Genomic DNA, 14,990 nt, shown 5'->3' with positions numbered 1-14,990 from the left:
AACTCCCTCTAGTACAGGATTTCAACAACTTCAACAGCAACCACATATCACATTCAACTTACCGACGGAAAGCCACAAGAATTTATAATCCAAAATCTGAACTTTTAATTCAAGCAAACAACTCAAAGACAAACCTCAATAGAATCACAAATAAGCAAATGAATGCACCCATAATTTTGAATACATAATCAAGAAATGAACCAACAATTCTAAAACAAACACCACGGATAAAGGAAATCGAAAAAAAAAATCCACTAGAATCAACAATCAATCCAACGCCCACGAAAAACAACCATATGAATAAAATGCACGCAAGAAAACATAAGTCCAACAAATTTCCCAAACAGATAAACTAGAATTCACATAAACATCAAGCAGTAACACAGGATACCAAATTCATTGGAGAATACATACATACCATAATAGAAAAGGAGAACTAAATTGGTTCAACAATAAGGGGACATAATTACTCGAACCCCACAACGTAGAATGATCCATATTCAACGCAAACACGCATGTAAAATCATGTAAGAACCCATCGACCCTAACCCTAATTCCCCTCGTACACTTCCTTCGCCTTCACGGGCTCGGGCGACGCGGGGATCTTCACATACTCATCGTGGCCGGAGAATTCGTTGTCGTGGGAGCAGAAATCGCACCTGCTGTTGATCAAGGACCAGGCGAGGTACATGGTTGAGGCGATGAGGGCGCCGCAGCCGACGCCGAAGAGCAGAGATATCACCACGCTGAGGATATCCCTGGCGCTGCCGTGTAGAGAGCTCGTCGGGTCGAAGGAATCGGCGGACATGGCGATGGCGGGTCTGGCGGGGACGACGAATTCCGGCTCACTTGACGCTGACACAGGGAAGAATCCGTCGAAATCGCGGCGGCGGAGGGAGGACTCAGAGGGATCGTCGACGAATCGTAGGGAGGGGAAGAGGAGGTCAGATGGGTTGAGGGTGTCGAGGGGTTGGATGGAGTCCTTTGGAGAGGAAAGGGAGTAGGAGAAGGAGATGACGAAGGTTCTGCAAGGGTGGAAGTGGGCGCCCGGCCTCGCCTGGGCTCCCATGAGGAAACCCATCAGGGAGATGAGGAGAATTTGGGGAAGGAAGTTGGTGGTCGCCATGGGAGTTGCAGAGAGACGCGGGAGAAGAGAGACCCTTGAGAGAGAGAGAGAGAGAGAGGAGTTAGGTGGTTTACTTTTTAACCAACACGAAAGATGAAAATGTCCTTATATAATTTTTGTCATCTCATTTTAGATTGTTTGTCTGACTAGGAACTGGAAAGCTCTTTCCATGGAATCCAAAATTGTGTTCTATAAACTTTGAAAACCTTTTCTAAAACCCCATTTGGTGCAACTTATGAAGGTCACCAAATTGACGGAATGTCATGTGAGAGTGAAGCTGAGTGTATTGATTAATGGGCAAGAAAGGGTAGGGGTTACTTGTGAATGTCACCAACTTGACCGACTTTACAAATTCGAAACCCATAGGTGGCGTCTTTTGCCGCAAAGTTAAAGTTGGGTGTACTTCTCGATGATCAGAAGGTTTTACAAACTAGAAGCCAACCAATGTAAGATCAGTGATAGAGGGTTTTCCTTGAATAATAAAAATAAAATCAACTCAAGTGAGGGGTTTTTTTTTTTAGATCATTAAAGAAAACTTTTTTTAAAAATGAGGGGAAGACATTATCATGACCTGATTAGGGACACCAAATGATGTTATTCTGGAAGCTTGTCTTGCTCTAGCTGTTGTTGATGAGATGAATTCCAAGAATTTGATACATCAAATGAGTTCTGATTTGTGATTCAAAATTCTCGTTATTGTAGATATCTGAAATTTTCACAAATTTCATGTTTTTAATCTCTTACCCAATAAAAAATGAAGTCTCACTCTTTGCTTAGTAAAACAACCACAGAAGCCATCTCCAACTTTAAAAAATCAATGGCTTGAAAATTCTAAGTAGATTCCAAAAGTATAGACTTAAATGTTTATAGTTTGGTTCAGATGTAGGCATTATTGAATCAAACCTAAACAGATTCGGGGATTCACAATAAGAGCTAACATGGATGGATATGAAGTTAATCAGATATTTTATATGAAATCAGTTCTGATTATCTTGGACTTAGATTTGGATGTAAAACTGAAACCCAAATCCAGATCTGATTATTAATCGGTTGCTACCTTGTTTTACCAAAACCGATTTAATGAATTTGGACCAGGTCAGATATCTGACTCCATTTTCATCCATTGACAACCCTATCGAGGACATGTTCTACAAAGGTCAATGTTAGGCTCTCTCTCTCTCTCTCTCTCTCTCTCTCTCTCTCTCTCTCTCTCTCTCTCTCTCTCTCTCTCTCTCTCCAGTCACTTACAGCACATTAGCTGACCTCCTGTTGCTAAAACCCTTGAGGTCCCCCTGCCCACCCACGGGAGAGTACACCTAACTTTCACCACCCGTGGGTTTTGAACTTGTGAAGTCAGGTCTTGGTGACTTTCACAAGTCACCCAATGTTATAATGAGTATTTTTTTTTCTTTTTTGCAGAATAATGCTATCATGAATGTCAACGATGAGATCAAGTAATGATCATTTCTGTTATAACGTGGTCAACTCAGGTTTCTAACACATTCATCACGCTACTAATTTATTCGATTAATATCAATTAAAACCCTTATTTAAATGAATTTATTAAGTTGCTCAGCTCACCATTCATCTGGCCAACAGTTCCCAAATTTATTTCTTTTTTTCTTAACCTATTTAAATTTTACTAAATCTGTGTCCTTGGTCAATGAGACAGGGTTATGTCACACTATCATAAGCAAGGATTCTCGGGTTCGAATCCCATTGAGATTATCCCCCAGCTTGCCTATCCACAAGGAGAAGAAAAAGATTAGCTATCTATTATTTTTATATTATCAATAAAATGAAATGTGAATTTTCATACTACGTTAGTTGTTGCGTGAATTTTCATGCTGTGCCATCTCCCCCCTCCCCTCCCTCTAAAAAAAACCCAAATTGGCAAGCCTCCAATTGGTAAAATCATTGAAGCCTCGTACACCTAGCATTAACCTTACAGCAAAGGATGTTTGCTGTGAGATTTAAATCGTGGCTGTCCCATGTCAGCATGGTCACCCCTAGCAAGGAAGGCCGAGCCTAGTAGGGTGGTGTTTCATGAAGATTTAGCAATTATTATTGGTTAACATATTATATCTGCATTTTTTTTTTAGTTTGAAGATTGTGATGCTTATGACATTATATATATTACAAAAATCATATACCTTTACTTGGGGTGAAGGCTTTTTTACGTGAAAAACATGTACTTTTGGAACGTGGAATATTGAAGAAGAAAAAGAAAGCATCCGCTAGCCTGCTTGCTTATGGTTAATACAATAGGATTGTAGGACTATAGTACAAAAGTTTTAAACACAGCATTTTAATCAGACAATTTTTTTCTGAGAGATTTTCCTTTCGTTTGGTGTTTACATATTTCTCCTGTCCCTTGACTCTATCCCAAATAACATGGAATTCTCTCCTTAAGCTGAGGAACTCACTACTCTATTAGAAAGAATAATGATAATTTTTACACAATTTTTAAAATGGATGGGATCGCTCAAGTGGTCTCTTTTGGAGATGGGATTGCACGTGTTTATAGAACGAGATTCAAGCCGAGGAAATGGTGGAATTTTACAGCGGTGTTAAAGGAATAGTGTTGAATCTTGAGAATAAGAATGTATAGGTATTGTTGTCTTTGGTTGCGATGGCAATCTAAAATGAAGTTAAATTAACAAAAAAAATCAATGCAGTGATTTTCTCGCAAAAAAATTGCCAGTCAAGTCAAGTATATTATAATAAAATTGCATTAACATTTAGGCTCTGTTTGGAAACCCGTAGATGGTGGTGTTGAAGTCGGTTTACAGAGTTGCCATCACCATTTGCCATTTGGGTGCACCCTGTATTTGCCAAATCTGAGAGATGGGATGGGAGTTAGACCAAATTCAGCTACATCGTGAAGAGGATGTAATTGCCCAATTCAGTGGCTTAAGCATTAAACCTTTGGTCTTTCTATCTCCCAAGGTCTTCTCACAATTAAATATTTGCTTCTTCCATCTTAGATGCTCTTATGTGTCAATTTAACACATGTACTTGGGAAGAATATGTTCAATGCAGTCAAAATCCTAAAATTGTCTCCCAAACATATGAAAGATTTTAGAAAAACCTGCAGCTTCAAAATTCAGGATTTGACACTGCACTTTCTAATGTGGCATAATTTTATCAAACTAGTGTTGTCAAAGGGTTAGGTATCAGGCCCATCAGAGTGCAACAAAAAATCCGCTAAATATTTGAAATCACCACCTTCTTTGCCTTACCATTCATTGTGTAAGCAATGGGACCCACCAAGAGGGATGATGTCATCATTTCACAAAGAATGGTGGAGATTAAAGACATGGACGGTGGTGATTTCAAAATACAAAAATATTCACGTTTTGTCAAATCACGTGATCCGTCGTGGGCCCTAATGGGGGACTTTTTCTCTTGACCTACCGAAGGAAAACAGGTTATCGACATGCTGGTTTCCAAACCCCAAATTCCAAACGTATTACTACCAGAATAATGTGGTTAAGAGAGTGTTAGCGAACCTATGTAAACACTTTCTCACTTTACCGGGTTTCAGAGGATTTGCAATCTAAATCAAGTTCCCACTCAACGCGGTTGAAATTCGTTGTGTGCGTTTGGACAAGACAGCAAGAACTCTAACCATGCCCACAGTTCTCTCGTTTGGGTAGAGTAAGAAAGAGAATCGTAGAAAAGTCTCAACTTCTTTGCTTTTTTAACAAGCCAAGACATCGCTAACTCTTTTGTAAAGGAACTCTCGTTAAGAATTTTCAGAAATTGTGAAACTCACTAGCCATATGGGTTTCGTGTAGGGATGTAAACTGTTCAGATTTGCATTGGATGTGGCCAATACCATATTTGACTAATTGGATGGTGGCTAAATGGATTCAGATTCAGATATTGAAAAGCTCTTACTAGATCCACTTTTTTACATGTAAACGGTTGTGGATATCTGTCAAATCTGGATATTTGTTGGATTCAATAGCAAAAAATCAGAACCATATCAGCATCTGATTATAATCGGATACAGTTTTGACTTACCAAATGCAACTGAACAGAATAGAATTTGGTAGGATATCAGATAAAATCCAATTCATTTACATTCCTAGTTTCATGTTTCTACTATTCACAATAATTGAGTAAATTTTGGGTTCGCCATCTAGGGTGTGTTTGATTGCCTCCAAATGAGATCCTAGGATTTGAAAAGGAATCATAATTATGTGTTTGATGAGTTTTGGAGGCATGGTTAGGTGATTGGTCCGAGTAAAGTAATCAGGTCACATAAAAGACAGAAAATCACTAATGTGTGTAGTGATATTTCGTGTAAAATACTAACCAGAAATTCGCTATGCATACAGTTATTTTCTGTGTGAAACACAAAACATAAAAACACAGTGATTTGCTGTGTTTTGTGTGGTCAAGTACTTTCTAAAGTATTCAGGTCCGATCCCTAGATGGGCTCCATGAGTTTTGTCCATATTAAGGAGAGGAGATAGGAGGTATGCGTGTGTCAGGGGGTGGGTTAGTAGGGGATCTAAGATATTTGTTCACAGAATAGGGTTACTTGTCTACATCGATATGTACCTACCATCTGTCTACCCAGACTTCTGAAGGGTTTTTTCTATGTTTTCTTCAAATCTGACCATATAAATGTTTTCTACATGCTTGCTTTTATAGGAATAGACTCTTGAATAATCCGATTCTGACACAAGTTTTTGTAAGGTTTAAAAATCAATACTACTAAAGTTTTCATAAATATTAAAGCTTAAAAATTCCTATCTTTTATTAAAAAACGTTATCAAAGTGTCAGTTTTCTAAAAAAATTGACCATCGGCGGGTCAGATTTATGAAAAACACCCCCTAAAACGGCGTGCGTTTAGTCGAAGCTTTCCCCAGCTTCTCTCTGCTTACAAAGACCTCAATAGATCAACTCAGATTAGAGGAATTCAAACGATCCCTTGAATTCTTTGGTCAAGACCCTTGACCAAATCCCCAGCTTCTCTCCACAGGAAAATGATCTGAAAGCTACGGACGCTAGTAAATTCATTGGTCAGACCCTTGACTTCCCTTGGAATCTGTTCTGGTAAAATATGTAATTCCAGCATATCACTGTTCAATCAGTTTGGCTACACATGAAATAAACATAGAATAAGACATGAGATTTACGGTAGGTAGGGAAGCCGAACACACACAGTTTGGACCAGAGATAGAGGACGTGAAACGGGTAATGAACCAGGGATTGAGGTGAACATCAAAACTCGTGCGAAAATGGACTTACTCTGGCCTCTACCCCACCTCATCCCACATCCCCATTAATGAAATTACTAATATATCATTAATATTTTATAAAATTACATATAAGTCCTATATATATTTTCAAGTTCATAACCATAAACCAACCTCTCCTTCAGTCATTCCTCTAACAAAGGAGGCAGCAACAGTCCGGCAAAAGTGGCAGACCCCATTCTCTCCTCTCTCCTTCCTGGTCCGACAGCAGTTAAAAATAGGTTCAAACTACATTGGATGGGGACGAGGAGTGAGGATTGGGGGATGGGGCTCCATCATTTTGAGACAGGGAGGGGTGGACGTCCAGGATGGACCGGAGATGGAGGGCAAGATTTTGCGACGGAGCGAGGATGAAGACCTTGTCCCCCCACCAGTCCCAGTCCACTGACATCCCTAGTCTCTCAGGCTGCTTGTGCCGATATGAAAATATCAGATAAGCCTCAATTGTAGCCATTTTTCACATTTCCTCAGGATTGTAGGGGGCTTCATCGGAGGCACACTTTGATCTGGACTGTTACACAAGAGGGTTCCACTCATATGCAGGAGTGTCAACGGATTATATTTGGTTCAAACTCAGGTAGGTCCAAACTTGGATCTGACTTTGAGGTGCTGGTAGCAAATCTGGACCTTGGGTCCAATCAGGTCTACCATGAGAAAAACCATGCCCACGTCTTATAAGGATTACAGGAATCAGAAAATGGCACACAACTTCCAGCTCAAAACTCCTACACTAAGTGAAAACTTACTGAATGTAATCAAATTGTTCTCAAGTCTATGAAAGGCGGATTTTCCAAGTCAAACGGATAGTAGATATTGCAGTTTAAACCATGTAATATAACTATATAAGTTACGGTTTCCAGGCTCAGCACCATCTGCAAACTTTTTCCAGAGATCAGTGCTCTTTGGAATGCAGACTTGATCCTGTCACTTGACTAGTGCAAGGAGGTCCATGCCCGTTTGCATGACAAGTTGATCCCGTCGGGTGAAAGGCGGTCTATGTTAAACCAGGTCTCATAACGTCTATGTTCTAGTGGGATCCTTAGATGACATATATGTTATATTATATAAATGAAAATTTCATGCTAGCATATACTTCGATGCTGTAAGAACCCAACCTACTAGCAAAACATCCGTGTGAACTGTATCAGGTATTCTACCCTAACCAAAATAAGCACCAGGACATGGCAATTTATAACTCATCTTTATCACAAGACAAATAATATCTTGACCCAGATCCAACCTGAGACCGGTGAACTTAACTATATCTGTGTAATCGCGTGCAAACACACACACGTGCAATCATGCATGCACATGCACACACACAGCAAAAACAGGTGAACAAATCTACAACCTGTTTAAAATAATGCATAGATCTAGTTTCCATAAACTAGTGGACTACAGGACTAGCCATAGCTACCTGAACATCAATTGCAAATATTGTTCAAATAGAAGGAATAAAGACTAACAAATTCCAGTTAACAAAACTAACATTTTCCCATGTATCTGAGACTTTACCACATAAACGCAAAATTTTTCTGGGAAGAAAGGGAGAGAGTAGAAGCAGCTGATACCTCCGATCTAGATGATGCCAATCTTATTTGCAACATCCAGAGCATCATAATCCGGTGTAAGCCTCACATACGCCTTCTTTGTCCCATCAGGTCTGTTGAAGGGAGCAAAAAAGTACATAATTCAGAAAACCTTTTACAAGATATTGAACATTAACTTCCAAAAATGTCATCATTTGAAAACTAGAAAAAGAGAAAAAGTGAAAAAAGAGAAAAAAGGGGCACCTGATCAATGTGTTGACCTTCTTAGACTGGATATCGTACATATCCTTCACTGCCGTCTTGATCTTCTTCTTGTCTGCCCTGATGTCCACAATGAAGACGAGGGTGTTGTTATCTTCAATCTTCTTCATAGCTGATTCAGTGGTGAGTGGATACTTAAGGATCTGATATTGGTCGAGCTTGTTTCTAGATGGTGCACTAATACGAGGATACTTGGGATTACGTTCCTTCTTCAGTGTCTTTGGACGGTGGAAAGTAACTGAAGTTCGGATTTTCTTTGCTTTTTTCTTCAGCGTGAAGGACCCAGCCTTCACTGCCTTGGCCGCCTTTAAGGCCTGAGCCTTGCCATCCGCCTTAAAGGTCTGAGCCTTGCCATCGGATTTCTTAGCAGGAGCTGTCAAGAAAAATCACACATTGTCATGGTGAAACAGAGAAAAACCAAGGACAGAAGAACACCAAATTAAGCAAAACAATAAGTATATTTCCAAAGTTTACTGACCAAAATGTGTAACATAAAAGAATCTATATCACATGGACACTTCATATCATGTTCCCTTATAAAATAGTCATATTGAAAACTTCATAAAATGGCCGCATCCCCGTATCCGCAGTCATATCCATGTGACATAGAAAACAATATAATTCACAGAATCATAAATATATAAGATTGTGAACACACCTTTTGCAGGAGGAGCCATTGCAGTGGTAAGTCAGCGTCCTGAAAAGTGCTGTCAGTAAGCAACAGAATAAGATTGTGGAAAACCATAGAACCTTAAAACTGAAGACAAAGAAATGAATGATTGAACATACAGAAGACAGCAGCAGCATGAAATACAAAAAAGAAAAAGAACAAAACTATTGATGCCTACCTGCTCATGCTTAATATTTACATGTTCATCGCATATTGCATAAAGTGGTTTTCCCTTTTAGATCGTATGACATGTCACAGGGACACTTAGCACGTGTATCCTATACTGACACGACACCACACTTCATGGATACAATATGACACTTCATCAACATAGTCAAGTCAGTTTCATTCACTGTCAACATTGTGTCATCAACTTTATCTATGTTCTTTTATGATCTCATTACTTATTTCTTATTCACTTGAGTTATTTTTCTTTTAAAATTTGTCATCAATTACATTACATTTTAATTTCAACTTAGTTTCATTATTTGATGTTCTTAAATGTAGTGATTTAAAATTGTTGTTTTATACATACATACATCTATGTGTGTACTGTCATGGCCCATGTCCTAAATTTTTTAAATTATCGTATCGTACCAAGCATATCCACATTGTGCCCCACTCCCGCATCTGTATCCTTGTGACATGGATTGCATGACAGATTACCTGCTAGTGCAACTTTGCAGTTGTTCTAAACCACTTATAAATTATTTTGGGTGCATTTTGCACTTTTAATTTTACTCCCAATTCGAATGTCCTAAAATAGAACAAATGACTTCCAAAGTTACTCGTGAATGCTATTTCAGCAATAGAACAAAACACTAAAATGACCCATCAACAATTATCTTCTCCAGTACCATGCTTATTGATATTCTTATGAAAGTATGAAAGAGAACTTCAAGGTAAAGAAAGAAATAAAGACAGAAACAGGAAATGTAAATAAATTGATGCTCTACCATGTCCTCTTCCAACATTTCCAGCTTCCTAATTTCCATTAAGTCTATTTCACACTGATCGTGAAACTTCACCTAGTATATATTTCCCAGTAAACTCCGCCTGTGTATAACTGTTTAGTTATACACTGCCGGTCCCAAGCCCGGATAAAGGAGGAGGGTTGCGGTAGGCCTGTGACAGCCAGCATAAAAACTTAGTCATACCCTATGAAAATGAACCAATATGAGAATTTTGTTGGGGCGTTCCCTACTGAGCGACGCGTTGTACTCTCTAGGCCCGGAGGCAGTGATAAATGGGCAAGGGTTGCTAGGTCGTCGCCCAGAAGCGACGCGTCACACCGGCGCCCGGGTGTGGTGTCAAATAGGCAAGGGTTCCCTCACTTCGTTGGACGGGTGGGGGTAAAGAAGTTAGTCCAAGACCATAAAATTAGGTTAGCCACTTGGAACATAGGGTCTTTAACTGGTAAGTTGGTAGAGTTAGTAGATGTTATGTGTAGGAGAAAGATTGATATTTTATGTCTACAAGAGACCAAATGGGTAGGTGAGAAAGCTAAAGTGATAGAACCTTGGGGATATAAGATTTGGTATACAGGAATAAATAGGAATAGGAATGGAGTAGGGATTGTTATGAGTCGTCAGTTTATAGATAATGTAGTTGAGGTCCGTAAGAAGGGTGATAGAATTTTACTTATTAAATTAGTATTAGGTACAGATATTATTAATATTATTAGTGTTTATGCACCTCAAGTAGGTTTAGATGATTCCATTAAGCATCAATTTTGGGAAGATTTAGATGGAGAAGTACAAGGGATATCTTATGGAGAAAATCTTTTCATCGGCGGTGACCTTAATGGACATGTAGGCATTAGTAGGGATGGATTTGAGAGTATCCATGGAGGCTATGGTATAGGAGAAAGAAATGAAAGTGGAGAAAGGATTTTAGATTTTTGTTTGTCCTATGATATGATCTTAGCAAACACTTGGTTTAGGAAGATGGAGTCTCACCTAGTAACGTTTAAAAGTGGGGTTAATACGAGTCAGATAGATTTTTTTCTACTTAGAAAGAGAGATAGGGGTTGTTGCATCGATTGTAAGGTTATACCGGGAGAAAGTGTAGCTACACAACATAGAGTCTTAATTTTAGATCTTAGAATTAGACAATGCCGCAAAAGGGATAGACATAGGATAGATCCTAGAATTAAGTGGTGGGCACTGAAAGGAGTTAAACAAGGAATGTTTGTAGAGCAGGTAGTTAAGGAAGCTGATTGGTGTCTCGAGGAGGATTCAGAATCAATGTGGAATAAGATAGCGGGTGGCATGAGAAAGGTGGCTAAGGAGGTATTGGGTGAGTCTAAAGGCGGTGCACCGCTAGGTAAGGATACAGCGTGGTGGAACGAGGATGTCAAATTAGCTATTAAGGTTAAAAGAGAGTGTTATAGAAATCTAAGTAAGAGTCGTGATAATGAGAATTTGGAGAAGTATATGATAGCAAAGAAGGAAGCTAAAAAAGTAGTTCGGAACACGAGGGATAAGGTATATAAGGAGGTTTATGACAAGTTGGAGACCAAAGAGAGCGAGAAAGATATTTATAGGCTTGCAAAGATGAGAGATAGGAAATCGAGGGATCTGGGTATGGTTAGATGTATCAAAGATGAAATGCAAAGGGTTTTAGTCAAAGATGAGGAGATTAAGGAGAGATGGAAAGATTATTTTGATAAGCTATTTAATGATAGTCATGCTCAAGATCTTGGAGACTTCTCCATTCCTTTTCATGAGATGAATCGTGACTTCATGCGCAAGATTCAAAAGAAAGAAATTGCAGAGGCTTTGAAGAAAATGAAATCAAGAAGGGCAGTTGGCCCAGATGGTATACCTATCGAGGCTTGGAAATGCTTGGGAGAGAAAGGTTTAGAATGATTGACAAATCTTTTTAACTTGATTTGGCGAACAAATAAGATGCCTAATGAGTGGAGGAAGAGTACTTTGGTGCCTTTATATAAGAATAAGGGTGATATACAAGATTGCACAAACTATCGTGGTATAAAACTCATGAGTCATACTATGAAACTTTGGGAGAGGGTGATTGAGTCTAGGTTGAGGAAGGTTGTCATGATATCGGAGAATCAATTTGGTTTTATGCCTGGAAGATCAACTATGGAAGCTATACATCTTCTTAGACAACTTATTGAAAGATATAGAGAGAGGAACAAAGATTTGCATATGGTTTTTATTGATTTAGAGAAGGCATACGATAGAGTACCTAGGGACGTTCTCTGGTGGACAATGATGAAGAAAGGTGTTTCTCTCAAGTACATTAGTATAATTAAGGATATGTATGAAGAAGTAGTAACCAATGTCCGCACTTGTGGAGGGATGACAACCAATTTTTCTATAACGGTTGGGTTACATCAAGGATCTGCTTTAAGCCCTTTCCTATTTGTTATAATGATGGATCAACTTACGAGATCAATTCAAGAAAATGTACCGTGGTGTATGTTGTTTGCTGATGATATTGTTTTGATTGATGAGTCTAGAGCTGGGGTTAATGCTAAGTTAGAATTATGGAGACAGACATTGGAAGCTAGAGGTTTTAAGTTGAGTAAGAGTAAGACTGAATATATGGAATGTCGGTTTAGTAAGCAACGAAGTAGTGATGGGAGTGTAGTGAAGCTTGGTGAGCAAGAAATACCGGTGAATGATTATTTCAAATATTTGGGATCCATCATTCAAAAGTATGGAGAAATTGATGGAGATGTAAATCATACGATAAAGGTTGGGTGGATGAAATGGAAAAGTGCAACTGGAGTGTTGTGCGATCCTAGAATGCCATTGCGGTTGAAGGGAAAGTTTTATAGGACGACTATTAGACCCGCTTTACTATATGGTACGGAATGTTGGGCTGCCAAGAGACATCATATTCAAAAAATGAGTGTAGCTGAGATGCGGATGCTTAGATGGATGTGTGGAAATACAATAAAAGATAAGATTCAGAACGAGGTGATACGTAAGAAGGTAGGTGTTGCACCCATTGAAAATAAGATGCGAGAGAATCGTTTACGGTGGTTTGAACATATTCGGCGAAGGCCTAATGATGCTCCAGTTAGAAGGTTGGAGAAATGGGAAAATATATTAGTTAAAAGAGGTCGGGGTAGGCCTAGGAAGACTTGGATGGAGATGATAGGAAAGGATATGAATGCTTTGAACCTCACCGAGGACATGGCATTGGATAGAAATGATTGGAGGAAAAGGATTCATGTGGAAGACCCAAAATGAATTTCTTTTTTGGTTCATATCGCTGACCCCAATTGTTTTGGGATGAAGGCGTAGTTGTTGTTGTTGTTGTTGTTGGCATGACATAACACCAACACAGACACTGGATACACTGGGACACTACATAGACAGACACACTTATGTCACATGAAGTCAGAACCATTTATTAACTTCGTTTATCTAATTTTTTCAGGATCTTGATTCTCTATTTTGTTGTCATCTGCTGTATTTCAATTTCCACAATTGACATTTATATGACCACATTATATTCCTTAACAACCATGACACTTGACTTGGCAATGTTACACAACCAAGGAGGCAACAAAGTTCCATGAAAAAGAAGAAAAAGAACATTTACAGAATACATAATCATAAAAGGGGCATGAAGATTCATAAAACATGCTAAATGACAAGGAAACATTATAGGCCAAAAAAATCTACTGCCAGTTTAAGAAAGGAAAGAATACACATACAACACTTAGAACATGTGACCATAAGCCACCCAAGCACAAAATGATGCAGGATCCAGCTCCTTCCAAACACTTAAAGCCACAATACACTTTTTTCTTATTTTTTACCTAACTCCTCCATGAGCACTAGTCTATCATCAACTTCATGTTCAACTCGTGTCATTAAACTGTAGACTACAGAAACAGTACATATCAAAAATATCACGCGCTCAGATCTAGGATACCACAAAATGCGAGAGAAAATTTTCTTTAAACCCTCATCTCCGGCAGCTTATAAGTTATAACCAACCCATAGATACCAGTCAATCCCATCACCATCAAATCCACCCTAAGCATGCATTTTTTAAGGTATGTTGCAACAAACAGTGCCGTGACTCCCACCTAAGCAGTTCGTTAAGTCATTCACAACTCACCGACACTGCAACGCTTCCAAAACGACCATTACCCTTTCCAATCACAGACTCTGCAACACAGCACCAACCAGAGGCAAGCTCTAACTCACAAACACTAGTATTCCAGAATAAGAGAAAACCAAGTCCAAAACAACCATGGCATCTTCCCACTATACCCACGTATGCAAACACAGACAAATGAACACTTTCAATACAATCCGGCACCTCAATGCTCACCTCCTCTCTCCCCTTACAATTCAATTCCCCACAACCCGACGCCCCAAACATCCCAAGTCGCAATTTCTCGACGTTTTCCTACAAGAAACCACCCAAAATCTTTCCACTTTTTCATATTTTCACGGATCCAATTATCGTTTTGATCTACAAAGTTTCGATTGAGACTAATTTTTATTCAAAAATACTCAATATTCAATCACAGACCATTATTGATTCAACAAAATCCCCATGAAACCTCCCCAAAATTCATTCACGCAACGAAGCAATAAAACAGTCGAAAAACAATCAAATGAAACCCAATCAAAGCCATCGAAACGAAGGATTTTCAGGCGATGTAGTTAGTGAACAAATCGAAGAGATCGAGATCGGAAGGACGCAACGTACCGTAAATCTGCCGGCGGAAAAAGTCGCTCCGCGAAAACCCTAGGGGAGTTTATCTATATACTACGCGTGGCTGTGGGATTAACCTTGGGTTTTTATATTATTACGGAATTGCCTTTTGTGGAGGGGTCCAATACGGTTCGGATATGGTCCGGTTCATTGTGATTTGAATCCATCCAAAATTTTAGGTAATAAGAACGAAAACGAATCCGAATTTTAGGTAGATCGGATGAAGTAGATTTGAATCCAGATTTGATTTTCGTGTAGGGTTTATTCAAAGAATAAGCCGAGATAGTGTATTGTGTATGTGGAAAATATAGTTTAGTCAAGTTTGGTTTGGATCTTATGAAAATCGTCGACTGGAATCCAAATCTTAAACTGAAAGAATCCAACCGTACAAGTATGT

The 14,990-nt window shown here is 39.0% G+C and overlaps 2 protein-coding genes across 3 annotated transcripts; both read right to left on the bottom strand.

Annotated features, from left to right (window-relative positions):
• Positions 1-550: 550 nt before the first annotated feature.
• LOC149835700 (uncharacterized) lies at positions 551-1,126 on the bottom strand. The gene has a single exon (XM_090009636.1). The coding sequence runs from the start codon at positions 1,124-1,126 to the stop codon at positions 551-553; it is 576 nt and encodes a 191-aa protein (XP_089865762.1).
• Positions 1,127-7,735: 6,609 nt separating this feature from the next.
• LOC149835699 (large ribosomal subunit protein uL23-like) lies at positions 7,736-14,628 on the bottom strand. Of its 2 annotated transcripts, none has more exons than XM_090008692.1 (4): positions 14,588-14,628; positions 8,870-8,918; positions 8,194-8,584; positions 7,736-8,063 (listed from the first exon to the last, which is right to left on the bottom strand). In XM_090008692.1, the coding sequence occupies exons 2-4, from the start codon at positions 8,886-8,888 to the stop codon at positions 7,979-7,981; spliced, it is 495 nt and encodes a 164-aa protein (XP_089864818.1). In that variant the 5' UTR covers positions 8,889-8,918; positions 14,588-14,628; the 3' UTR covers positions 7,736-7,978. The 2 variants fall into 2 exon arrangements, with proteins under 2 accessions (XP_089864818.1, XP_089864819.1); XM_090008693.1 differs by having other exon boundaries at positions 8,870-8,908; positions 14,588-14,621.
• Positions 14,629-14,990: the final 362 nt, after the last annotated feature.

The sequence above is a fragment of the Nuphar pumila genome, chromosome 6, assembly GCF_984573655.1.
Source record: "Nuphar pumila chromosome 6, dmNupPumi1.hap1.1, whole genome shotgun sequence".
NCBI lineage: Eukaryota > Viridiplantae > Streptophyta > Magnoliopsida > Nymphaeales > Nymphaeaceae > Nuphar > Nuphar pumila.
The sequence above is the reverse complement of the archived record's forward strand: the minus strand, read 5'-3'. Positions and strand labels throughout refer to the sequence as shown.

Bases quoted from the DNA above. Each gene is read 5' to 3' on its own strand.
- LOC149835700 (XM_090009636.1), bottom strand. From the start codon at position 1,126: ATGGCGACCACCAACTTCCTTCCCCAAATTCTCCTCATCTCCCTGATG.
- LOC149835699 (XM_090008692.1), bottom strand. The intron at 8,064-8,193 runs GTGCCCCTTTTT...TCCCTTCAACAG, and splicing joins AAGGTCAACACATTGATCAG to ACCTGATGGGACAAAGAAGG.